Raw genomic sequence first — 25,877 nt, 5'->3', positions numbered from 1 at the left:
ACAGACAGACACACGGACACACAAAGCTGTGTATTGGAGTGGCTGATCCGCTCAAAAATGAATGTTTAGTGTGTGTGTGTGTGTGTGTGTGTGTGTGTGTGTGTGTGTGTGCGTGCGTGCGTGCGTGTGTGCGTGCGTGCGCGCAACCGTGCGTGTGTCCACACTTCCGTGCATGCATACTGTATGCTTGCATATACTGTACATGTTTGGCCGTGCACATGTGTGTGTGTGTGTGTGTGTGTGCACAGTTTTTTACAAAAAAGGCACATTTCAAAAACGGATTCTTTATAAAAATTTCAAGTATATTTTATTCATTTACTTTTTTGTAAAACAATTCAGTAACAGAACTACTTACAGGTTAACTGATTAAAAAACACAAAAAACAATATTGTCAGTTAAATTTAATCATTTGTTGTTACAGCAACAGTGAATTCAGGTGCTATGTCTGTATGTACGATTTCTGTTGTCATAACATGGAAGTATAATTGAAGCAAATTATAACAATTTCAGCAAATAACGACAAAAAAAACAAGAAAATGTTTCAATAGTGATAGTGAAGAAATAATGAGTACCACACTGTAAAATCCTCAGCGTCAATTTAACTCTGAATGTACAAATGGAAACAAATGAACCCTTTTACGGGTTCATTTGTTTCCATTTGTACATTTCCAGAGTTAAATTCACACTGACGGTTTTTACTGTGCACATGCCTTCTCATCCAACATTGTTGCTTCTTTCTTATAGTTTCTCTGTCTTTCCCTTTCTATCCATTCTTCTCCCTCTCTCTCTCTCTCCATCTTTCTTTCGCTTCTTCTCTCACGGGAAGATGTCTTCTGGCTCTTATCCTCTCTCTCTCTCTGTCTGGGCACATATGAGCCGCGGCTGACTGCCACGGAGGAGAGCGTTTCCGGGAAACTGTCCGTCGCGTCAGTCAGCCGTGGGGGTGGAGCTTCTTCTCCATCCACCAGCTGTCTAAAAACTCGGAAATGACGTAAAACGCAGCTTCTTCTGTCCGCGGCGGTCTGCTCATATGTGCCCAGGTCCCCACTCTCTCTCTCTCTCTCTCTCTCTCTCTCCCTCCGTTGTAGAGAAGAACGCCATTGATTCCACTCCTTTATGCTGTACAACAGTCAGTGGAAGCGTCATCATCCGGTCTGTCCGTTCCGTCCGCGTCTCATTCCGTCGTCCTTCTCTTCTCCCCATATAAACCACAGGAGGAGTGGGACCAAAGGAAAGGCCTTGTTTTCTAACCATCTAGTGCTTATCTCCATTACTGTACCATACTTAATTATTTATTTATTTATTTTTTACATGATCAAACAAATACATACAGAATGTATGTCTCTGGTTTTAACATCTCGTGGGAGCATCCCCGACTCCACACTGCATACATGAATAGGTATAGTCGTATATTTTCACGGAACCCTTTTTTTTACACAGAGAAAATTCTCCTTTCACCCTCAACTCGTCTCCTATACTCTGTACGAAATGATTACATACAGTAGTCAAAGATTACGCCCGCCTTCCTGCGTCTGTCAACACACGTCCCATATCCCACTGCAGCTTCCAAAAGAATAAATGTGTTTGTAAATGTGTTTTGATTGTAAAATATGGTACATGTGCTTTTATTTATGATTAACGAAAGAGGAAAACAAAGAGTGGGCTAGGCAGTTTCTATGGATTCATATAGCGGCAATCTCACTTATTAGTTCCAAAAATGTCTGCTGTTTGTTGTTTCAAACTGGGACAATTAGACAGGCAGGAAAATAAGATTGCACTACTGTATGTAAGGATTTGGGGGATTTTATCTACTCTGATTTACTTACAAGAAGGGGGGCGATCGATGGCGTATAGTGCGCTAAATGGGTAAAGATGGCGGAGGACTATAGCTGGAGATTGGAGGGAGGGGGGAGGAGGGCGAGGGGGGGTAACGGTGGCCGCGGGCGGGAGGTAGGGAGGGACGGGGAGGGGGGGTGGGTCACTGGAAGACCGTGTGGTAGGTGGGGCACTGGTGGGACTTCATGTACTTGACGGCGAACTTGAGCTCCTTGCTCTTCTTGTCCCACTTGTGGATGGACATGAGCAGCAGCTGCTGGTCCACCTTGCGGCCCATGATGAGGAAGTTGGAGTTGAGGCTGTCGAGCTGCGCGCACGGGCAGTTGGCGCCGTTCTTGATGTAGAGCGTGAGCTTCTTCAGGTCCTTCTTGCGCAGCACGCCCTGCTTCAGCACCTTCTTCTTCTTCTGCGCCGCGATCAGCTTCCGGTCGCCCTTCTCCTTCTTCACCTCCTTGATCTTCATCTTGAGGGCTGGAGGGGGGGAGCGGGGGAGAGGGGAGCACATTAAAATTTTAGTATTTTTTTAGTCATATAAGCCTTTTGAATGGTTTTCGTTTAGTTTGAGTCACATTTTAGTCACCTGGAATGTTTTAGTGTCTAGTTTTAGTTGACTAAATGTCATTGGATTTAAGTTGACTAAATCTACACTAGTCGTCGTGAGCTTGTAGATCTGCCATTTTCAGCATGCAACCATGTGTAAAATGACTTTCGTATTTTGCTCATACTGGAGCTCTGGACCCACCCTTCCTAACATTTTTTAGTCTACTTTGTATTTAGTCTTAGTTTTAGTGATCGTAGCTTAGTTTCCATTTAGTTTTCGTCAGTGAAAAAAGGTAGTTTTTTCACTGGGGTGGGTAGACATCAGAGAGTTTGATGAGTGAACTACATGCTACATGCTCTGAGAGGCACACAGACATTGAACCCAGTGATTCCAGTCCAAAAAAGAACAACATGTTTCGCTCGTTTCAATGTGTCTGCTATGTAAACAACGTCGTACTAAATCCACGCTCGAAGCCATCAAATGATGTAATGGAAACACATGCCATCTCTTCTTTTGGCAAAGCTAATCGTCTCAACGTTCAATCTGTTCATACCAAACCCTAATTTACTGCCTGGCACTGTAGTCCAGCCAAGTTGGCATATTTCAAGAGCAGTCTTTTTCTTTCTTTTTTTTTTTTTTTTTACATATTGTTTTTGTTATTATTATTTATGAGGCCTAGACATACTGTACTGTACTGTACTGTACTGTACTGTACTGTACTGTACTGTACTGTACTGTACTGTACTGTACTGTACTGTACTGTACATACAGTACTGATGATGATATGCCCTCCCCTGTAGTACTATAGTCTCATGTAGCCAGACAACTATTCCACAACCTCACCTCCCATGCAAAATCCGAGTAAGGAAGCTTCCTTTCACATTTGTTTTTATTTTATCTTTTCCATTTAAGCAGCAATAGGCAATATTAGCTGATTCCTATTTATATTGGAATACATTTGCACGACTGTAAAGACCACATGGAAGTGAGGAGGAGGCTCCACTTTAGAGCCCTCTTTGTGGCTTACTCATGATCAGAGCTTCCATGCTCCAGAGGGCTGTGCTGTATGACTGTACTGTATGACTGTATGCTCCAGAGGACTGTACTGTATGACTGTACGACGGAAGCATTTGAACATTGCGAGAGGCAACAGTCTGGTCACGCGAGACTACCACTGTCCCTGCTGTTTCAGAGGGCTCTGCTCACAGGAAGAACACTGAGCTCTGAAATGAGCAGGCGGTTAGTTTACACCTCTCCTGAGAATCATCATTTAACCTCCGGCAACAACTCAACACTAATATCCTGGGGAGTATCCAAAGACTACATCCTGTGCGCGTGTGTGTGTGTGTGTGTGTGTGTGTGTGTGTGTGTGTGTGTGTGTGTGTGTGTGTGTGTGTGTGTGTGTGTGTGTGTGTGCGTGTGCGTGCGTGCGTGCGTGCGCCAAGAAAACATTTTAGAAAAATCAGATTCTGCATTTACATTCTCTGCGTTATCTTATTTAATATCCTGGACACTCTGTTTTTGCACTGGTGCATGGTAACACCATATCCCATTTGCAAAAAACCTGCAGATAAGCTCCCGGCTATAAGAGAAACTGGAATATTGTACCTGGAATGTTCCAATATCATCCAGGCTTCTGGATCATGCAGATTTGTTTGTGTATGCTTAGTTTGACCTGCGTCCTAGTGGTTAGTTTGACCAGTCTGACTGCGTCCTAGTGGTTAGTTTGACCAGTCTGACTGCGTCCTAGTGGTTAGTTTGACCAGTCTGACTGCGTCCTAGTGGTTAGTTTTTTGACCAGTCTGACTGCGTCCTAGTGGTTAGTTTGACCAGTCTGACTGCGTCCTAGTGGTTAGTTTGACCAGTCTGACTGCATCCTAGTGGTTAGTTTGACCAGTCTGACTGCGTCCTAGTGGTTAGTTTGACCAGTCTGACTGCCTCCTAGTGGTTAGTTTGACCAGTCTTACTGCGTCCTAGTGGTTAGTTTGACCAGTCTGACTGCGTCCTAGTGGTTAGTTTGACCAGTCTTACTGCGTCCTAGTGGTTAGTTTGACCAGTCTGACTGCCTCCTAGTGGTTTCCACTGGAGTTGCTCTTCATGGGAGCTTGTCGTTTGGTTCACTAAACATCCTGCGCATGCAAGGTTTTTCAACAAATGCAATTGTAGTATTATTTAGGAAAGTTTTTCAACAAACTTTTTAAGTCACTTGTGGTTGGGCGTGTGATCATGTGCCCGTGTGGAGGAGCCGATGGCCTCGACCTCAACGATACAGGGAATCTGGTATTCTTAATTTATTCCGGCGGTCCCTGTGGACCAAAGCGGTAGCATTTCCCCAGAATAAAGACACCATTACCCAAGAGCACCATTGCCTCTTGTCGCCAAGAGGTGGATTCACCATCTGGTGGCTTGTGCTTTTCTTTTGACAATGTGAGCGCGAGATGTATGGTGTTTCGGGAAAACAGCTGTTTGCAAGATGTATAGCGATGAGGCAATGTGTCTGTAATTGCAGCTATGCAAGATTAATAGATTTTGAGGAAGATCCAACCCGATGTCAAGCATTAGGAATTATAGAAATAGCCGATGTTCTCTCTAATGGTCTCATCTGCTTACATCGTTCATGTGCTTATATCGTTCAAGGCATCGACATTTAATTTAATGAGAAATAAACAGTAAAAGTGTCCTTGTAGTATGATGAACTTGTGAACTCAATACCGCCGCCATCTGGCAGAGTAAGGTTACCTCGTAGCTGGCTAGCTGATTTAAAGGTACTTCAGACAGCCACTAGATGGCACACTGCACTCCACACATCACGATCTGTGGTATAAAGTTAATTATTTAATAATATCTATAAGTGCAGTTCTGATAGGCTACAGTGTGTAATGCACCGTCTCCCACCAAGCGTCCTTAACTGAAAATGGAAGCAACTGGATGAGGCTGCTGTGAGCTGACAGATATAAGCTAACCAATACCTTTGGACCCAGCATACGTGTTACAATTGTTATTTCGCAATCATAATATTGTTTTGGGGGGAAATTGATACTTTCATTACACACCGTTTTAAACATTCTGTGGCTTTATTTAGTTTCTCTGTCTACCATGCATTTCTCGTTTGAATATCTGTTACTATACCACCAACATCTGCACCCAAAGTACACAACACAACATGTCATTAATGGCTTCAATGGCTATGCCCCTACTGTCTCCATCTCATTGTGTTGTTGCTGCATTACCTTCATACTACTTTTTCAATATTAAAGGTACTCGCCCTCACTTTGAATGGTCAAGAACTGTCCGTCCTGACTATAGCAGATAACTTTTCATTTAATTTTCCTACTCAGACATGCACAGTATACTTCTATGACGCAAGCTAGATAACACTATGTCTGACAAACACCAGAAAATGTAACTAATGGACTGTAAAGTCCTGCAGTGTTAATTTATCAATTTATAATACACAATTGTAGTACCCTCATACATGTGTACACTCAGAGTTAAATTCACACTGAGGATTTGGGCTGTCTGGACTGCTGACTTGCGTCTCCTGCACACTGGTGTATATGAGTGCGTATTTGTACACGGGAGAGATTAAAATTGAACTGCCAAGCATTTGAGAGAGGAATTCTCTGGGTGAGCGCTTTGACAGGCCAAATTAATCATGAGCAGGGCAAAGGCACACAGTTGGTATGAAGCTCGGCTATGTACCCAAGCCTTTTGGAAGATTGCCATCTCACTTCTTAACCTCCTTGTCTACTGTTTTATAAACATACGTCCGTACACTCTGATATGCACGCACACACGCGCGTACACACACACAAACACACACACACACACACACACACACACACACACACACACACAGGATTGTAGCAGGAAGGAATGTGTGTGCATTGAATCGCCTCAGAACCTGTTCCCCACTAAGACCTTTGGCGTGCGTGCCTGCGTGTGTGCGTGCGGCCGAGTGTTCCTACATGCACGTGTGTGTGTGTGTGTGTGTGTGTGTGTGTGTCTATATTCTTTATATTCTATTTCACTCTGAGGCAAATATTACTCCACTACGATTAATTGACCGTTTTAGTAACTAGTTACTATACAGATTTTGATTCACATACAGTCCAGTATTGTACATCAACTGATAAATAACAATATATAACCAGTAAGACGCCTGAGGGCGAGAAGCGGGCACTGGCCATACTGTATATGGAGCGTGTTTTTTCAGGCCTCTTGTGAACTCTAGTTTTCGCCAGGTGCTGCAATAATAACTTTGGGCCAGGCCAGTCTAGTTTAAATGGACAGATATCAGTCAAAAGGTAGACATTGAGAGGAAGGATGGATGGGGAAGGATCAACATATGGAATGTCAGAACAGGTTCTGACATATATCCATATACTATAATATTGATGACATCAGGGATCTATCTCTATATGGGCTTAATTGCGACAGCAGGTCACATTTACTATGATCCCTGATTTACTATCATCCCTGATGATGTCACGAGACCTGCAGAGGAACTATATATGGGGGCTTTCCCCATGTATGGGGATTTTGAGTGATACACTGACTGACCGCCTTCTACAGCGTCACCAGACCAATGCCAGGCTAGTGATCCTTCTACAGCGTCACCAGACCAATGCCAGGCTAGTGATCCTTCTACAGCGTCACCAGACCAATGCCAGGCTAGTGATCCTTCTACAGCGTCACCAGACCAATGCCAGGCTAGTGATCATTCTACAGCGTCACCAGACCAATGCCAGGCTAGTGATCCTTCTACAGCGTCACCAGACCAATGCCAGGCTAGTGATCCTTCTACAGCGTCACCAGACCAATGCCAGGCTAGTGATCCTTCTACAGCGTCACCAGACCAATGCCAGGCTAGTGATCCTTCTACAGCGTCACCAGACCAATGCCAGGCTAGTGATCCTTCTACAGCGTCACCAGACCAATGCCAGGCTAGTGATCCTTCTACAGCGTCACCAGACCAATGCCAGGCTAGTGATCTGCTAGCAATTCAGGGGCTGGAGCCTAGGCGACTACACATCAGCACACACTGAACATGAATTATACTTCTGCACAACGAGTACAGTTATAGTATAAGTATATAAGCGTCGCAGTCCAGCCCCCTACCAGGGCCCAGGAAATGATTCCCAATGCATTTTTCCCATAGACATTTCAAAAAGTATTTATTCAAAGCCAACTCGAGCTGTGAGAAATCATGACAACGGGCCGAACAAATAATTAGAAAGAAGAAGAAAACGGCAGGTTACAACACTGTTTTTCTTCTTTGTAATTATTTGTTTGGTCCAAAATATTGTGTTTATTGTCATGATTTGTCACCACTCGAGTTGGCTTTAAATAAATACTTTTTGAAACGTCTATGGGAAAAATGCATTGGGAATTATTTCCTGGGCCTGACATCGTCATGAAAGGGGGCGGGACTGCGACACTCTATAATGCCAACGCATTTGTACTTCTACTCAAGTAAAACATTTTAAATAAGGACTTTAAAAGCAGTATTTCTACAGGTGTTGTAGCTGTACTTCAACAAATCTGAATACTTCTTCCACCCTCTTTATGGTCTCAAAACCAGACCTCCATGCCACTGTAATGTACACTGGGCAGGTTCAAATGGTTTGCCCTACGCCCCACTGTACATGTCCACCCATATCCAGTCATGCTGTAAGTGGCGCACTGGGGCTCTCTCTCTCTCTTTGCAGTCGAGCCTGGCCAATATCCACCATGACAAGCTGTGCCCGCTTTTTTCATTACACAAACTCACTTTCTCTTGTGAGTGAGTAGAGGATACATGAAGGAAGAAAGAGAACAGACGGAGAAAGAGGGTTGGAGGGAGAGCGAGACGGAGGGCCAAAGTGGGAGAGTTGGAGGAAAAATAAAGTGACAGAAATGGAGAAAAGTGTTCTGTCATGTTGAGGAAAAGCAGCAGCGGCAGTGTGTGTGCAGCGACGTCACAGCCTTTCTGGACCCCAACTCCTCCCCTTTAGTGCAGAGGTTCTCAACCTGGGGGTCGAGACCCCTCGGGGTGTCCCGAAATTATATATAAAAAAAACCCTGAATGGCTGGAAAATGGAAATTTAGAGTTTACATACTGTAGTACACATAGTTAATGCATAAACTTCCCTTAATGATTTTTATCTGATTTCAGTATTTATTTATTATGAATTTCTCTATTATTGTAGGTTATTTTAGCGGTCAATTTGTATTGTTGGTGGGGATGGGGGCTGAGCATAGCCAAAGCATTTCCGGGGGTCCCCAGCCAAAAACCCCTTGAGAACATCACAGCCTTTCTGGACCCAAACTACTCCCCTTTACTTGCACCATCACAGTGCATCCAGATATATGTGACAAGGGTTTTTAGACAGCTGGTGGATGGAAATGAAGCTCCACCCATGCTGCAAACTTGCCGCGCGGAAAAAGCATTTCCGGTTCCGTGGCCGACGCAGTAAGTTGCAGCGTGGGTGGAGCTTAATTTCCATCCACCAGCTGGCTAAAAACCAGGAAGAGACTCCTGCTGCTCGCGGCATTTGCCCAAGCCCCCAGTAAGACTATCCAACGTTGAAGAGGCCACTACCTACTGGCGAAATGTGGAATTGCAGCACTTTAATGGAAGTGGACGGACGTACATGACGTCACGTGCGTAAGCCCGGACCTCAAATTTGAGGTCCAGGGCTAGGCTAGGCTAAACTTCCGCTCACTCGAGCCATTGAGTTATAATTATACTTCCGGAAGTCTTCCGGGTGCTTCAAAACGCCACTGAGCGTGGGCGGGGGGGGGGGGGGGGGGGGGGGGGCGGGCTAACGCTCCAGTTCGGTCTCTATCCTTCTTTATACTCCTTGTCGCGTATATCTGGATGCACTGTCACATTAATGAACCCTTTTGTTCACCATCACAGACTAAGTAAGTAGCCTCGTGAGCCAACACTTTCCGAGCCATGTCACCCATACTGTACGTCAGGAGCCTATCTGCTGTATAGCCTGAGACAACTGATTTAAATGTACAGTACGCCCCTGGACATGACACTCTTTCTGTAGCTCCTGTGCTTTTGACCCGTTGTCTGTCTAGCATCAAATGCTGGATGAGGATAAGACGGAAGTTCTCATCGGTTCTAGTGAGCAGACTTGGCAACCTGGCTGTAGAAAGTAACGGTACAGTAAAGAACTTGGGGGTCATTAGTGATTCTGAATTTAATTTTAATTCACACATTAATCATGTTACCAAGATTGCCTTTTTTCACCTTAGAAATATTGCACAAATCAGAGCCTATTTGTCATTGGACGAGGCAAAAACGCTGATCCACAGCATTGTTTTTTCTCAGCTTGATTACTGCAATGCACTTTTTTGCCAAAGAGAACAACTGACAGATTAAACTTGTCCAAAATGCAGCAGCCAGGGTTTTAACTAACACTAAGATGAGAGAACATATGTGACTAAATTTGACTGAAATTTGACTTTCCATGTCATATGAAAGCAGGGAATCATAGCTTCAAATAGAGATATTGGTTGTTCAGTTTGACTCACCGGTTTTGGAGATATGGCTTATCACTAGCACGTCTAAGCGGCCCATCTGACCGATTTTGAGATTTTGAAGTGGATTTTCTTTGCGCATGAAGTTCTGAGAAAGTTCCCCTTGCATGACTTTTTTTCTAAATATTCGATTCAAGTCATCTCTGTTTTTACAGTACACCCAATCCTCCCCTTGATGCTGAGTGCCAAGAAGGGAGACATTGGGTACCATTACTACAGTCATTGGTATGACTTGGCCGGTGATTAATCCCCCAACCTCACAGTCTCAAGGCGGACACTATAACCACAGGGACACTGAGCCAATGACATAAATCTTTATGAGCCTATCAAACTCCTCCCCCTTTCCACCTTTGTCATATGCGCCCGTGTGGCCAGATGATCCACCTCTGAGGAATGTGCGAGAAATCGGAGCTCGAAAGTACTCTTTCACAGGACACTCTCATCTTTCTCGTCTTTGTTCACGTTTCTTTTTTTCCTATCCTCTCCTTTTTGCTCTAATCAAAAGGCCAGTATTGAGTGGCATTTAGGGTGAGCAAAATGTCCACGGAGGAGCTGGTAATGACGTTCACAAAGCATGACACAGAGCTGGAATCAGACGTTACCATGTTGAACATCACAGCGTACGGTAGAGTCACTCTTGGCTCGGTCCGACAAGCTCTGAAACGTTGATTCATTTAGTCGTTTGAGAGACTCATCTCTCTGCTAATAAACTGTAATCTGTCCAGCCGCTCCAGCGCTAGTCTGCGGCTGGCTATCTGCCGTCCGATGTAATCATCAGTCTGAATGAAGCAAGAGAGAAAGGCCGTGTGTTTGCCTTCTGACCCCTCTGAAAAATCACCCCCTCCCCGGGGTTGGCAACGCAACATAACACCAGCTGATTTATTCTTGTTTTGACATTATGTTGCGTATACCACAAATAGCTGATCTACAAGCTCACAACACGTTGCAATGCGTCACGTTGTGAGCTTTAGATTATGCTATTTGTGGTGCGTGACGGCGCTGCGCAACCAAGTATAAAGCAGGCTTCTATAGAAGAACCAGACAAATGTCTTAAGTGTGATTTTTAACATTTGTGATAGATGATCAGGGACGAGCCAAGAACTTTGGCTGCTGTGAGCAACGCAGACAAAGGGGGTATTTTCTGTTGCTGTTGGACGGGAGCGCTAATGTTCGTTCACTTCATATTTCTACCGTGTCCTCTTCTGAAATGTTGACTATCACCACACCGTGTTCCAGCCAAAACAGGCTTAAGAGCACGGATTGTGAAACTCTTTGCCCAGCTGAATGTTTTATCTCCAGCATTCTGGATTCACGGCATGCTATAAAACATGCTGTCAATACAATGCTCTGTAGGAATATGATCTATTCCCAGCAATAGATCTGACCACATGCTGTGTACAGTACGTTATAACTGATGGGTTTTGGGAGGCTGAGCCGTGCTCTTGCTCTTAACGAGCCTCGCGAGGCCACAAGTGTCCTCTCGCCATCGCTGCGCTGCAATGTCTTGAACGCGGAGGAAAAGGCACGACAGTATTCCATTAGTTGTAAATTCAATACAATAATCTGCGGGCGGAATTTCACTCCTGTGAAGACATGTAGTCTGACGGGCCAAAAAGACTCCAAGGAGAACAGATGATTAGTGCAGTTATGTTCTGGCTTCATGTTTGAGGTCATAAACATAATGGTGAGGGAGCATATTAGATAATGTGTTGAGGAGATATTCCATGGCCAGCTAGAGGGGTGGTTTTAAGACTTTTTTTAGTTGACCGGAATCCCCTAGGGCTCTATACTAGGCCCCCTCCTGTTTTCACTCACAAACTAAATATGTTTGCCCGAACGTTTGCCCCCCAGAATAGGGACGCTATGGGTTCATGTGGTTAAAAACCGCTCGCTTTTTGTAGGAAAAGGGAAACCGATGTTTGCAGATAGAACAGTGTAAGGCGCCAAATGAAACCCATGTACACAGTCAAATCCTGAGTGGCAATTTAACTCGGAGCATGCACAAATATAGCATTTGTACACACTCTGAGTTCCAAATGGATAAATTGGCTGTGTGCATTTATGATCGATAGATAGGTAGATAGATGTAATAATGTACATCATTTAATGGCTGATCATATAAAATGTGATGAGACAGAGGTACTTGGGGGGACAAAACGCACCAAAGGATGAATAAGGCTCATATGACTCACTTTCTTTTTGTCCAATTACTTAAGGATATTACCGTTCTACTTAATTTCTAGCTGAATATGTCAGGGTTAGGGTGAGTTCAGGTCCTTCTGGCTCAACATTGGTCCATGGATCTGATTATGGATCACTTAATATCCTTCATATTTTCCATAATGCAATCCAGTGTTTTATGTCCAGATGGGCCCCAGTACTGGTGCTCACTGTGGGAGCAGTAAATCCCAAAGGTGTATGCGTGCGTGCCTGAGTGTGTGTGTGTGTGTGTGTGTGTGTGTGTGTGTGTGTGTTGTGTCAAACTTTGAGTATGCACTTTTTTCACACTTTCCCAATTAAACACTTTCAGTTTGGCATCTCTATTTCGGCCATTTAATATCGACAAAAAAATCTTTATTTGATCTGAAGATTTTTTTTAGGATTTCTCAAAGTATAAAATAGGGCTTAATGGTTAGCAACAGGTCTTTTACTGTGTGCATGTCTTCAGGTTTAATTCGATGTTCTGTTACTTACCAAAGTCACTGGCGCAGTAATGTTCCATGATGTTGTCTGCTTTCATCTCGTTATCACACGGGGGGCAGACCTTTGACACTGCATGGGGCACACAAAAGAAGAGACGGCATGATCAACACAGTAAAAAGGTACATTGTATGTACAGTGCAGTGCAGTGCAGTGCAGTGGGCTGATGTTGATGAGGTCAAGGGTTCCCAATAGGGATGTCCCGATCACGTTATTTAGCTCCCGGTCCGATTCCGTTCATTTGATTTTGAGTATCCGATATTTATTTGTATAGAACACTTGTGCCATATCACAATAGTACCATTATCCAAAATCACAGACAATATCCAGTCTAATATCATGATATGGATATAATATGGATACTACGGTTGTCCCGATCATGTTTTCTTTTCTTTTCTGCAGCCCGATCCGATTCCGATCATTTAAAAAGTACGTGATCGACAACCCTACTTCCCAACCTGTTCCACGCCAAAGAACACCCAAATGACCATATAGCCACTGGCTGTGGGCCGCCCCGGCTATGAAATAGCTTCAACGAAATAAAGCCTGTCTACGAGCTCATAACGCGTTACCATGTGACACGTTGTGAGATCCTATAGATCGGCTATTGGAAACGGCGACGTAGCCCACTTTGAAACCCATGCAGTGCGTTGGCTTTCCAGAGAACTCAGTGGGTGGCTGAGGCCACGTCTGTCCCGCGCAATTACAGTCAACGAGACCAAAGTCATGACGGCGAGCGTCCTTATGGGCCCCTGAGACCCCCCCCCCACCCCCCCCACTCCGAGCACACGTTTGAGACACACTTGTTTGGAGCCCGGCTTGTCAGTGGCTATTTGCTGCAGAGCAGGAATATATAGCCCAGGAGGGTCTGACTGATGTTTGCCCTGCAATTACGGCGGAGAAAATGTTTTAATTCCAGCCCGTTGTATATTTTTGGTGGTGCAGGCGTGGTCTTGGCGTGCCGGGGTAGGTAAACGGCGCAGCGGTCCAGCGAGTGGAGAGGGTGAAAAGTGATTCAGTACACAAGTCAGGGCTGGAGCCGCACCACTGACACAGCAGCCACACGTTGTGAAACAGCCACTGACACAGCAGCCACACGTTGTGAAACAGCCACTGACACAGCAGCCACACGTTGTGAAACAGCCACTGACACAGCAGCCACACGTTGTGAAACAGCCACTGACACAGCAGCCACACGTTGTGAAACAGCCACTGACACAGCAGCCACACGTTGTGAAACAACCACTGACACAGCAGCCACACGTTGTGAAACAGCCACTGACACAGCAGCCACACGTTGTGAAACAGCCGGGTATGGAAACAAGTCCAGTTTATTTTTAACTCAAGATGTAGACACCACCCCAAAAAAATAAATAAAATAAAAATAAGAATAAATACAAATAAAAAGTTTGCCCCGGAACCAAACTAGTGAGCTTGTAGATCAGCTATTTTCACTACTTCTTAAACATTTGTTTCCTAATTTATGGAATTTCTTAGATTTTTCTTTGATTTCTCAATGAAACACACACACACACACACACACACACACACACACACACACACACACACACACACACGTGTGTGTACTGTATATATTTATATATATATTTATATACACACAGCATATAATGTGAAATAATTTCAATGCATTGAACATTAGGGGAATGTTAAATGCATTGAAATAATAAAAATCTAAAACAAAATGTAGGAAACAATAAAATATGGGATCCATTAAAATGTGTCCACGACCCACAAGTCTAGTCTAGAGGGTTTAAGTATAGTTAACCTCTAACTCTACCCCTCCCCCCCCCCCATTAGAACCCCATCTGAGCATCCATCAGCCACTTTATGAAGCTGAATTTCCCCCGGTGGGATTTAACAAAGCCCCCCCCTCCCCCCCACGGGCCCACGCACAGAGATAGATAGATCTCCTCTAAACCTCCATGCCCGGAGGGCACAATGAGGGAATGTGATGATGTGATCAGATAAGCACCGTTATGTCCCCACAGGGCATATAGGGGGGGGGGGGGGGGGACACAAATACACCCATCGCACCTCTGATGACACATCTCATGCCTACACTTCCTGCACCTCGCTGCCTTGCAGGGGGGCACAGGTTCTTTCTGCCATGCACAATATTCAGCTTTTTTTGAGTGGTGCAACCACTCCAAGGAACAGCACATGTGTTCACCTATATGGCCATGAGCACCAGTATATGACTATGAGTACCAGTAGGGGCGCTGTTGTGCCAGAAACAGAGAGAGAGAGAGAGAGATAGTATTAGTGCTGCACTGTTGCCTGCTAATGAGAGAGAGAGAGGAGAGGAAAGGGGGGTGGTTGAGAGGGGAGTTGCACCACTCGGTTCACACGGTGTGATTTTTTTTTGCAGTCGCACCATCTCTGGCTCCCTCTCACCTTATGCTTTCTGTCTGTCTGTCTCAATGTTTCTTTCTCTGTCTGTCTGTCTGTCTGTCTTTATTTCACACACGTGCACGCACTCACGCACACTCACAGGCCCCTAGGTTAGAAGTCATAGTTCAGAGGTTATCACCCCAGCCTAAACCTCAGCGTCTGCGCAGATAATGAGAGGGGTCGAAGTTCAACATGCCTCGCTGCCTAGGTCGTGGGGAGGTGAACCTCCTATACCCGCCGCAGTGTGTCTTCAGGCATGTGTGTGTGTGGGCGCGCGTGCATGCGTGCGCGTGTGTGTGTTTGTCAGTGAGAGCTGAACCATGTTCTTGCAGAGTAACTGCCAAGTTTTTCTTTTTTTTTCTCCTCAGAAGGTTCCCATGCAGTCATGGGCAGGAGGGTCAACTCTCTTATTGTCTGGTGCTGACATGGAGGACTTGGACTGAGGCATAGAAACACATAGTGAAACACACATAACACATGCGCGCATTCACACACGCACGCACGCACACACACAGGCATGCACACGCACACACACACACACACACACACACACACACACACACACACACACACACACGCGCATACAGGTCCATTTTGACACTTTCAGGGTTAACTGCATGAACACTAGCGTCCCTTGTCTTTGAGCGAACATTCTGTGAAGATTGCGGATCATAACATTTGATGTAATAGGGGAAAAGGAGCAAATCATGGAGGGGGGGGAGAGAGAGAGAGAGAGAGAGAGAGCCAGTACTCCTCTGGGATTATCTGTTTTGAATGTTTCTCTAGTCTAGAAGCCGTTGTACATCTCATTCAGACTCCAGGGTAATTCATTCTGCTTTCACAGTGGTGGTGGTGGTGGTGGTGGTAGGGGAGGGGAGGGGTGGCTGTGTTGGCTGAGGGCCCGGTTGCGTTGCTGCCAAAGCGTGTGTCCCTCCGTGAAACCGACCCTCGGAGGGATCAGACCCTGAACCGCCATGCTACTGTCGGAGGAGGCCTCTGAGAAATCAATTAAAAGGGTACAACTCTAGCGCGTCATCATCTAGTCTCCGTGACGGGCAGCAGAACAACGCCTTATAGCGCTTCCATGGAAAAGGGTGAACCTAACACTAACAAGCATAATGCATTATGGTGCCTCTTAAGATCCTGAACTTATTATACATATACATTAATTGAAATCAATCAATTTAAATAGTACCTCTGTAGTGATTGGATGAGGAGTCATTGCTCTTTCATTGCTACATTTAGACTAGTATAGACCCTGGTGTCGCGTAGGACACCAATTGTTTGGCAGTGTCATTCGAAGCAGTCCGAGCGCACCAGCTAGGACACTAAATGTGCCGCCATCTTAATTGTAGCCCGGACATTTTTGCAATTAGCCCTTTCACTAAATCCCAGCCCAAAAAGCCATTGTCCAATGCCAATCCAAATAGTTTAGCAACGGTTGCTATGCAGGTCAAGCTTTCTTCGCTGCTAACGTGCCTATTGGACAAGGATGGTTTGGGGAGAGACTTAGTGAAGGGCTAATTGCCTCTCTCCCGGGAGAGGGAGACAATGGACATGATACTTATAGGGCATGCAGCTTTAAAGTGGCATCCTTTTGACAGAGATGGGGTGAAGGATGGCAGGATGGTGTACAACCATGAGGAGTACAGAGAGGGGGTCCTCCATGCCGTTATGGCGTCCGGCAGCAAGCCTGAGGGGAAATGGTGTGAGGCAGGAGTCCTGGAACTAACTCACGCATACTTAACATATCTGAGATGGTTGTCACCAGTGGTGGAAAAAGTTATGTAGAAATACATGCATTACAAGTAACAGTCCGGAATTAAAAATGTGCTTGAGTGAAAGTATTGGTATCAAAATATATTTAAAGTACAAAACTAAAAGTACTCATTATGCTGAATGTCCCATTTCATTTCACAAGTTTTCAAACGTATAAAAAATATAGCTCACAATGTGCCGCTTCGCCGTGCATTGTGAGCTTTCTTCTCTTTCTTAGATTTTTTCCGTCTTGCATTTTCATTCTGTTTCACCATCTCCCTCTCTCTCTCTCTCTCTCTCTCTCGCTCCCACCCACCCACCCACACACACAAGAAGCAGTCATAGAACATCTCACAGTGTCTTCATCTGATCCCTGGCTGCGAGTCTTGTTCCCTGCAGCCAGTGCATCACCGAGGCTTTTATGGGCAGAATGTTCCGTTTCAAGTATTGCGCCGGGTCACAATCTCACGCCTCATTTGGGCCCTTTAACTTACGAGCAGCAACACTTATGACATAAAACGGTACTGTTGCCGGGGATGAAATACAGTGTGTGATTTATGTCGTGAGGGGGCTAACATCTGTTTAACTGCAGCACGCGGACAGACAGAGGAGGAATTAAACAGGGCCCGCGGGCCGTGCACCCCCCCACCCCCGGGGCCCCCTAAAACACAGCACGCTCCTCGCATCTGCAGGAATCCTACGGAACAGAGAAACAGAGAAAATACATTCTCAAAAAGGCCTAGGCAGTCTTCCATGCACAGAGCATTGGATCACATTTTCCCTTTCATGCTCGCAGCCAGAGCCACATGAGTAGCGTCCATTGTGCTGCCGGGGAGGACCTGACGGTGCTGCGTGTCTGACTTTATACTGTGGCTGTAACTGATCACTGGCCACATCAATGCACCACCACGACAATGTAACTGATCACTGGCCACATCAATGCACCACCACGACAATGTAACTGATCACTGGCCACATCAATGCACCACCACGACAATGTAACTGATCACTGGCCACATCAATGCACCACCACAACAATGTAACTGATCACTGGCCACATCAATGCACCACCACGACAATGTAACTGATCACTGGCCACATCAATGCACCACCACGACAATGTAACTGATCACTGGCCACATCAATGCACCACCACGACAATGTAACTGATCACTGGCCACATCAATGCACCACCACGACAATGTAACTGATCACTGGCCACATCAATGCACCACCACGACAATGTAACTGATCACTGGCCACATCAATGCACCACCAGGTCAATGTAACTGATCACTGGCCACATCAATGCACCACCAGGTCAATGTAACTGATCACTGGCCACATCAATGCACCACCAGGACAGACAATATCTTTTACACCATGCAATTTGTCTCCCCGGACAAACATGCCGTTGGACAAAGTTTAGGCAAACGTGTATACGAACATTGGCCTCGTGTTGGGAGAAAAAAACATTGTTTTAATCAGGCCTGGGCTGACAGAAAACAACAATTGAGAGTGGTGGTATTAGGTCTTGCTGGTTTGTGTGTGCCTCGACAGAACGGGGCATTAGAGAGAGTATCTGCTATCTGCTTGCCGGTTAAGGCCGGTCTTAATACAGTCTGACTAGTACATCTTCGGTGGTTGGGGGTGGTCTACTCTTCCATTGGGACATTTAGACCCCTGTGTCGGGTAGGGCTATACTGGTTGACAACCAGTCCTGCCTGAGGCTCGTATGGCTGCAGCATCTCCCCTGGAGAAAGGGAGAACTACCTCTTGACTGAATGTTAGTGAGTGGGTCTGTCATGTTGTGGCAGAATCCAATTTGAATCCCAAGTTGCAGCTGCATTCACATCAGGCAAGCGGCAGACGGCAAACGGCAGAAGCTGCTGGACGGCACAGAACGGTAAAAAGATTAAATATTTTAACATGGATGCCGTCTGCCTCCTGCCGTTACCGTGGCTGGTTCTGGCTGCCATCCCGTCCTGTCCCGTTTACCGTCCTGACTTCTGGTTTACCGTCTATCGCTTGCCCGATTCCATGTGAATGCAGCATAAAGGATTGCAGTTTTTGGGTTGTTTCTTTTTTGTATTGTTTTTCCTTTTACTGTGTAAAGCTGTGTTATACAGTTAGAGCACGACTGACTGTAATTGTTACAATATGTTACTGTGGAAAAATGCAATAATGTTTCTGTAATGCATTGCAAAATACAGTTAACACTTTGTGCCCCACCACTTTAACCCACAACCAGTGCCAAAGAAATCTTACTTAAAGCTTACAAAACGCGCCACTTCCGCCTCCGCCGGATATGATAGCTGTCCATATTGGAGCCAAATTCTCACTGGGGATGTATCGCATTCGGCACGGATTGCTTAACTTTCTTAGCGTGATTAAAGTTTAGACTTTTATAAGGTGTTTGTCCTTTTGAAGAGAATAAGGACTAAGCGCACGCATGCCTGCGTGTGCGTCGGATCCGTTTGGAGGCTGTCTAACATGTGATTAAAAATAATTATAATTACAACGGGTTAAATTAGATTAAAGAAAGACGTAATATTATGTTCTGACACAGGGGGGGAAGGAAATTAACGTAATGCCACGTTTATTGGCCTTTCTTTGGTTAAACATTGTAAATAAAGTTACTGTACATTACAATTGTATTGTAGAAATTAAAGCAACCGGTTAGTGTGCCAGAGACACAGCATGTCTCTGTAAAATCTGACAAGATTTTAAGGAGCATGGCCAAATGTTCTGATTTACAAAGGACTAATGTTAATTGCTGAAGGTAGGCCAGATCAAATTGAAGGGTGGGACTCTCTGTGTTGACAGAATGAGTCTCGGCTGTGCTTACGGCTGCCTGGTTCCTTGGGCTCTCTCCAGAACCCGACTCCGCTGCGCCTCCTGCCAGCCAGCGCTCTGTTTGTGTTGCCTGCTACAGTATCTCCAGACTTGTGTTTCATGTAATCACACCCCACGGGCCCCAAAACACATGCACGCGCACGTGCACACAGTCACACAGGCACGTAAACCTGCCGTAGATGCATGTACAGTACATACGTATATACGTATATGCGTACGCACAAATGTGGACCGACGTGTTCACAAGCAAACACGCCCTCTTGCTTGCACATGCACACAACCCCATTCACACCCATGCACGGAAGTGTGGACACACGAGCGGTTGCGTGCGTTCACACACACACACACACACACACACACACACACACACACACACACACACACACACACACACACACACACACACACACACACATTCTTACAACTCACACATTTTTTGGGGGAGTGCTTCCCTCACTTTGTGCACTGACAGTGAGGTGGAAAGTGAATTTAACTCTGTACTGCTAGTTTCCACAGGAGCCCTCCAACCATGCTATATCATGTAATTGCAGAATAGCTCAGATAGCATCAGCGTCCCAGACGGGTGTGTGTGTGTGTGTGTGTTGGATGTGTGGGGGGGGGGGGGGGGGGACGACGACGACGAGAGCAGAAGCAGGCAGAAACGGCACTAGATGGCTGTGATTGATACGGGCCTGATCCCAGATCCATCTGGATTACCACAAGAACACACAGATGATCCCGTCCAAAGCGTCTCCCCCCCGGTGCACTCTGACACCGATGGATATTTAGGACGCAGAGTTATTCTAGGAGATAATTCTCACCTGCAGGAGCCTCTGTCTTATCTTATGCGTGCGTTTGTTGCCGTTACAAGTGTTTGTTTGTGTGTGTGTGTGTGTGTGTGTGTGTGTGTGTGTGTGTGTGTGTGTGTGTGTGTGTGTGTGTGTGTGTGTTTGTGCGTGTCCAAAAGCATATTTGATGAATAGAGACTTTGAAGCCAATTTCGGCTTACGATTAGGACAGGGTTATGATTAGGCATTTAGAGGTTAGGTTTAGAATTATGCTGGCTGATTTATGCTTGGTTTCACACCGGTGTTGTCACGCACCGGTGTTGTCACGCACCGGTGTTGTCACGCACCGGTGTTGTCACGCACCGGTGTTGTCACGCACCGGTGTTGTCACGCACCGGTGTTGTCACGCACCGGTGTTGTCACGCATCCCCGTCCGTCCGTCCTAAAATATTGTCCTCAGAAGTATAGTTCTGAAGTATAGGTGTGTGTGTGTGTGTGTGTGTGTGTGTGTGTGTGTGTGTGTGTGTGTGTGTGTGTGTGTGTGTGTGTGTGTGTGTGTGTGTGTGTGTGTGTGTGTGTGTGTGTGTGTGTGTGTGTGTGTGTGTGTGTGTGTGTGTGTGTGTGTGTGTGTGTGTGTGTGTGTGTGTGTGTGTGTGTGTGTCCTCAGTATGGCCTCATCGGCACATCAGAGAAGCTCCAGTTCTTCATAGAAGAACAGAATGTCAGTGGCTACGCCTCCAGGCTACAACTGATACCAGTTCACTCTCAATTTCACACACACACACACACACACACACACACACACACACACACACACACACACACACACACACACACACAGACATACTGTCTACACACACACATCATCTCAAGCCCAATCCTAAAAACTGTTTCTGTTTCTATCTCCTAAATTGTTATTTCAGGAGCCATGTTCAGTCATTTCTCTCTCTCTCTCTCTCTCTCTCTCTCTCTCTCTCTCTCTCTCTCAAAATGTATGTAATGACGATAACACACCATGCAGCTAATGCACAATATCAAACCACTCTCTGTAATCTGGGCTGTCTCCATGGAGTGTTTTATTAGATAAGATCAACAAACAGTTGTCTGTGTGCGGACATGACAGATAAAGTTCAAGCTGTCTCGCTTTCTCGAGGAACATGTACAAAAAAAGAAAAGAAAAAAAGAATGAGTTATTGGGGCTGCAAAGCCAATATGTCACATAGTTGATACTAGTCCTACAAAAACAGAACATCCATTTTCATAATGGAATAAGCTAGCGCCGCTTGAATTCACCAGAGCAGCTTCAAGCCATCCGTTTTCCCTTCATTTTTCCCCTTGTGCAGACCAGTGTTGCCATGTCTGCTTATTATAAGCGACTTTGGGCTTCTGAAAACTCTCTTGTAAATTGGTACTGATTTTGGGGTGGGCTTGTGTAGTTGTTGTTTTTCTTCCTTCATATTTTCATGTCAAGGACCACCAAATGAATAGCCTGCAGCAGGGGTGGGCAACTTTGACAATGGAGAGGGCCACTATATTTCCACACTCTCTCCAGAGGGCCAATCTACAAGCTCAAAACGTGTTGCAGTGCGACGCGCTTTGAACTTATATTTTTGCTATATTCGAATTGAAATCCTGAATAATGTTTTGCTATTTTTGAATAGGAATCCTAATTTTTTTTATTTGATTTCAAATGCATTTAGTTATCATTATGTTAACTTTATGAACTAAATACAAATACATTGGACATAAAAAAGACAAAAACATTTTAATACTAGTCATTAGCTGAAATCAAGAATATATCAATGGTCGGATATTAACCTGTAGGCCGCATTAAGTGATGGTAGCTCATGTATGGCCTACAGTATGTATTCTGTGACAGGGATCCCCCTACCGGATTTGTGTTGATTTGTGTGAAAATGTTTCAAAAGTATTTCACATTTTGCACTTTTTTAAATATTTGCGATGCAACATGAGCTCTAATGGTCTATTTTCAAATTGCTGATGGTTATAGGTTTAAAGTGCTCGTGTGGCCTACAGTATACTGTATAGTCATTTATTTTGGGCTTGTTTTCTGACCTGTTGGCTTATTTCTCTCAAATAAATCTGGCAACACTGGCGCCTTGAACGGGCTTCTCCGCAGCGTTTCTGATCCAAAAGGAAGATAGATCTTTATCATTTATCCAACGTCTTCTCATAAAAAAAAGAACTCTAGATGTTGCTTTGGATTAAAAAACGTTACATTTCATCTTCCAACTGTACTGATTCTTCAATATTTTTCAAACGTTTTCAAACATTTGCTGTTTTCCCCTCTATAGTTACTAAATGTTTCCCTTTACAACATTGCAGCACTGCTGTCGACATTGTTTCACATGAAAACGAAATAGAATCTGAACCTAAATTATATTGGACATTAAACAAATCTAAATGAAATAAATGGAGAAATCGTATTAAAGCATACACAGATAACAGATGGTAACAAATGGTTAAGGGCACAGAGTGGAATAATGAGATGGTAACGCGTTTTCTACAAGTCCCTCTTGAACGAGGAGAGAGCTACCCCTTTTATGCAACAGGAAAGGAGCTTTTCTCTTCTCTGTCCTCCCTCCCTCCTTTCCTTTCCTCCTTTCTCTCCTTTTGTTTATGCTCTATCAGGGACAATCACACTTTGGCCATTCCCACTCTCTTGTCCTGTCATGTCCACTAATTAGCAGGGCTCGGTAATTGGCCTGCTAGCTAATTGGCCTGCTGGCTGCCAGAGCGGGCTGAGACACAGTGGGGACTGTCCCCTTCACATCTTTTGTTAAGAATCTGTATTATGGGGAACGCACACACACACACACACACACACACACACACACACACACACACACACACACACACACACACACACACACACACACACACACACACACACACACACACACACACACACACACACACACACAGACACACTCTCTCTCTCTCTCTCTCTCTCTCTCTCTCTCTCTCTCTCTCTCTCTCTCTCTCTCTCTCTGTCTGTCTCTTAGTTTGTGCTACAATCATCTCTGCCAGAAATTCAACAAAGAAACGCTGTTGTCATGGTTTGTCATTCATTGCGTAGCCGTTTCCCTCGCCACCGTCCGTTGCATTGTCACACGTTTAATGACACAATGCATGCAAGGCTTCCTGCTGTGGGGACCATGACTCACAAGGAATTAGACATTATTTTTCCAGTATATACTGTAGGTCCCAGAAATATTCTGTAGATTGATGGATCGGTACCCATACGCTGTCTGCGTCACTGTGCAGGTGCCCTCGAACGCACGCGCTTAACTTTGCACGCATCCATGCGTCACCTTCCCAGGAAGCCTTAACATCACAATACATTAATTTATCTTAACTCTGCAAACGATCAGCAAGAGTGGAGTCTGTCTGTCTGTCTGTCTGTGTCTGTCTGTCTGTCGGCTTGTGACAGGGAGCCTTCCTGAGATGTCCCACCTGTCTGTCCCTCATGCTGGCCCGTCCTCTGCAGAGCCTTAGCTGTCGCTAAAACTTTGTGCGTAAAACTTCAGTATGAACTCCACAGCGATTCCCCTGGCTGTGCTATAGAGAGTATACAGACTAGAGGCTCTGGTTCGGCTGCCTGTCAGCTTCAGTTCTTCTTTAATGTTGTTCTTATCACAATCCTCCGTTTTCCCAGGCGTTATTCAATACAAATGTAAACGATAGGAATTGTATACAACATCTTTGGTGAATTGACGCCTTTTACATTAGTGCTCTCATTCCAGTTAATTGATATTATTTTGTTTGATAAAGCTATATGAATGTGATGGCTGTCATTGACTGTGGTACAGTATCGGTACATTATGACAATCATCATCCACCATCTAACAGGACTGTTCTATAATGAATAAATAAAACTACCGGTAGGATTAATCAGCACTCTCCAATATCATGAAAAAAGAAAATAGCTTTTTTGTTATCATATCAAAAACATTCTGATTCACATCACTTTAGTTATTATACCCTTGTGATGTCTAAACAATGTGCATGCATGCCATGTATACAGTCAAATTGGTATGATTCATCTCTGACCGTGAACATAGCGATAGTGTACATAGTGTAATTACATTTTAAGTTAAATCTGTGTATATGTGCAATTGTCATCTACTCTGTATGGATGTTGGTGAGGCCGCGCATGTGCGTGTGGTTCTGCCGTCCTACCTGGCGGAGGTGTGGCGTGGTTGGCGGCGAACTGCATGGGGATGCAGAGGTCGTTGTCGATGGGGAACTTGTCGCAGGTCAGCATCTCCGGCCAGGGGAAGCCGTAGGTCTCCATGACCGGCGCGCAGCTGTCCCGCACGGCCTCGCACAGCGAGCGGCACGGGTAGATGGGCCGGTCCAGGCAGACGGGCGCAAACAGCGAGCACAGGAACACCTGCGTGTCGGCGTGGCACCGCTTGGCCAGCAGGGGCACCCAGCTGCCCGCCTGCTGCTTGACCTCGGGCATGGTCTCGTGGTCGAGCAGGTTGGGCAGCCGCATCTTCTTGTAGCCCACGTTGTGGCAGAGGCGCAGGTCGGCGGGGATGTCGACGCACTGCGGCTGCTTGGTGTAGAAGCGCCCGTTGTGGAAGTTGTCCGACTGCCAGCTGTAGTAGTCGTACTCGTCGGCCGCCGACGAGGCGGTGGCGGTCAGGAGGAGGAGCAGGAGGAAGAGCGAGAGGCCTGGCAGGGCCTCTGCCGCGCAGAGGGAGCCCCGCCGCAACGCTCCCGCCGTCTGTCCTGAGCGTGCCATGTCTCTCCGAGCGTGCGGGCCGACGAAACAACTCGTCGCGCGCGTATCCAAAAAGTCTCCCAAGGTGAGACGTATACCCCCAAAAGCAGGGAGAGGGGACTGCCGGCAGTCCAACGTATAGGGCTAGACGCCTTGTGGTAATCCTTTTTTCTGTTTTGTTTTCCTGAGTGGTAAAGCCGGTGGTTAAAAAACAAAAGTAAGTGTTTAATTCCACTTCTTCCCTGGAGAGGCAGCCCCCCTATAAGCCGTGAAGTGAAATTCCTCCTCTGAGTTTGTGTGTGTGTGTCTGTGTGGGTAAGGTGTGCGTGCGTGCACACGCGCGCGGGTGCGGGCGTGTGTGTGTGTGTTATCTGTATGTGTGGTCAGGTAGCTGCTAGAGAGGAGGCAATCAGGGAAAGGGTGAGAACTGAGAACAGTAGCACAACAGCTCTGCTGAATTCTGTCTATAACTCAACCTGTACTCTTCTTACTTCTTACTCCCCCCCCTTTCTTTCTCTCTCTTTCTCAATCACTCTCTGTCTGTCTGTCTGTCAGCCTGTCTGTCTGCCTGTCTCTTTCTCTCTCTCTCTCTCTCTCTCTCTCTCTCTCTCTCTCTCTCTTGTCGGTCCCTTAGCTGTCTCCTGCTCTCTCTCTATCAGATTGGAGCCGTGGTGGAGAGTACCTAGGCTTTAAGAGA

At 45.7% G+C, this 25,877-nt stretch overlaps 1 protein-coding gene across 1 annotated transcript; it reads right to left on the bottom strand.

The window, feature by feature from the left end:
* Positions 1 to 603: 603 nt before the first annotated feature.
* Positions 604 to 25,877, bottom strand: sfrp5 (secreted frizzled-related protein 5). Its single transcript, XM_080781818.1, has 3 exons — positions 24,631 to 25,877; positions 12,608 to 12,685; positions 604 to 2,307 (listed from the first exon to the last, which is right to left on the bottom strand). The coding sequence occupies exons 1-3, from the start codon at positions 25,199 to 25,201 to the stop codon at positions 1,979 to 1,981; spliced, it is 978 nt and encodes a 325-aa protein (XP_080637944.1). The 5' UTR covers positions 25,202 to 25,877; the 3' UTR covers positions 604 to 1,978.

Source organism: Protomyctophum bolini (genome assembly GCF_963924005.1).
Source record: "Protomyctophum bolini genome assembly, chromosome: 14".
NCBI lineage: Eukaryota > Metazoa > Chordata > Actinopteri > Myctophiformes > Myctophidae > Protomyctophum > Protomyctophum bolini.
Note: the sequence above shows the minus strand (reverse complement) of the source record. Positions and strands in the feature narration are given on the sequence as shown.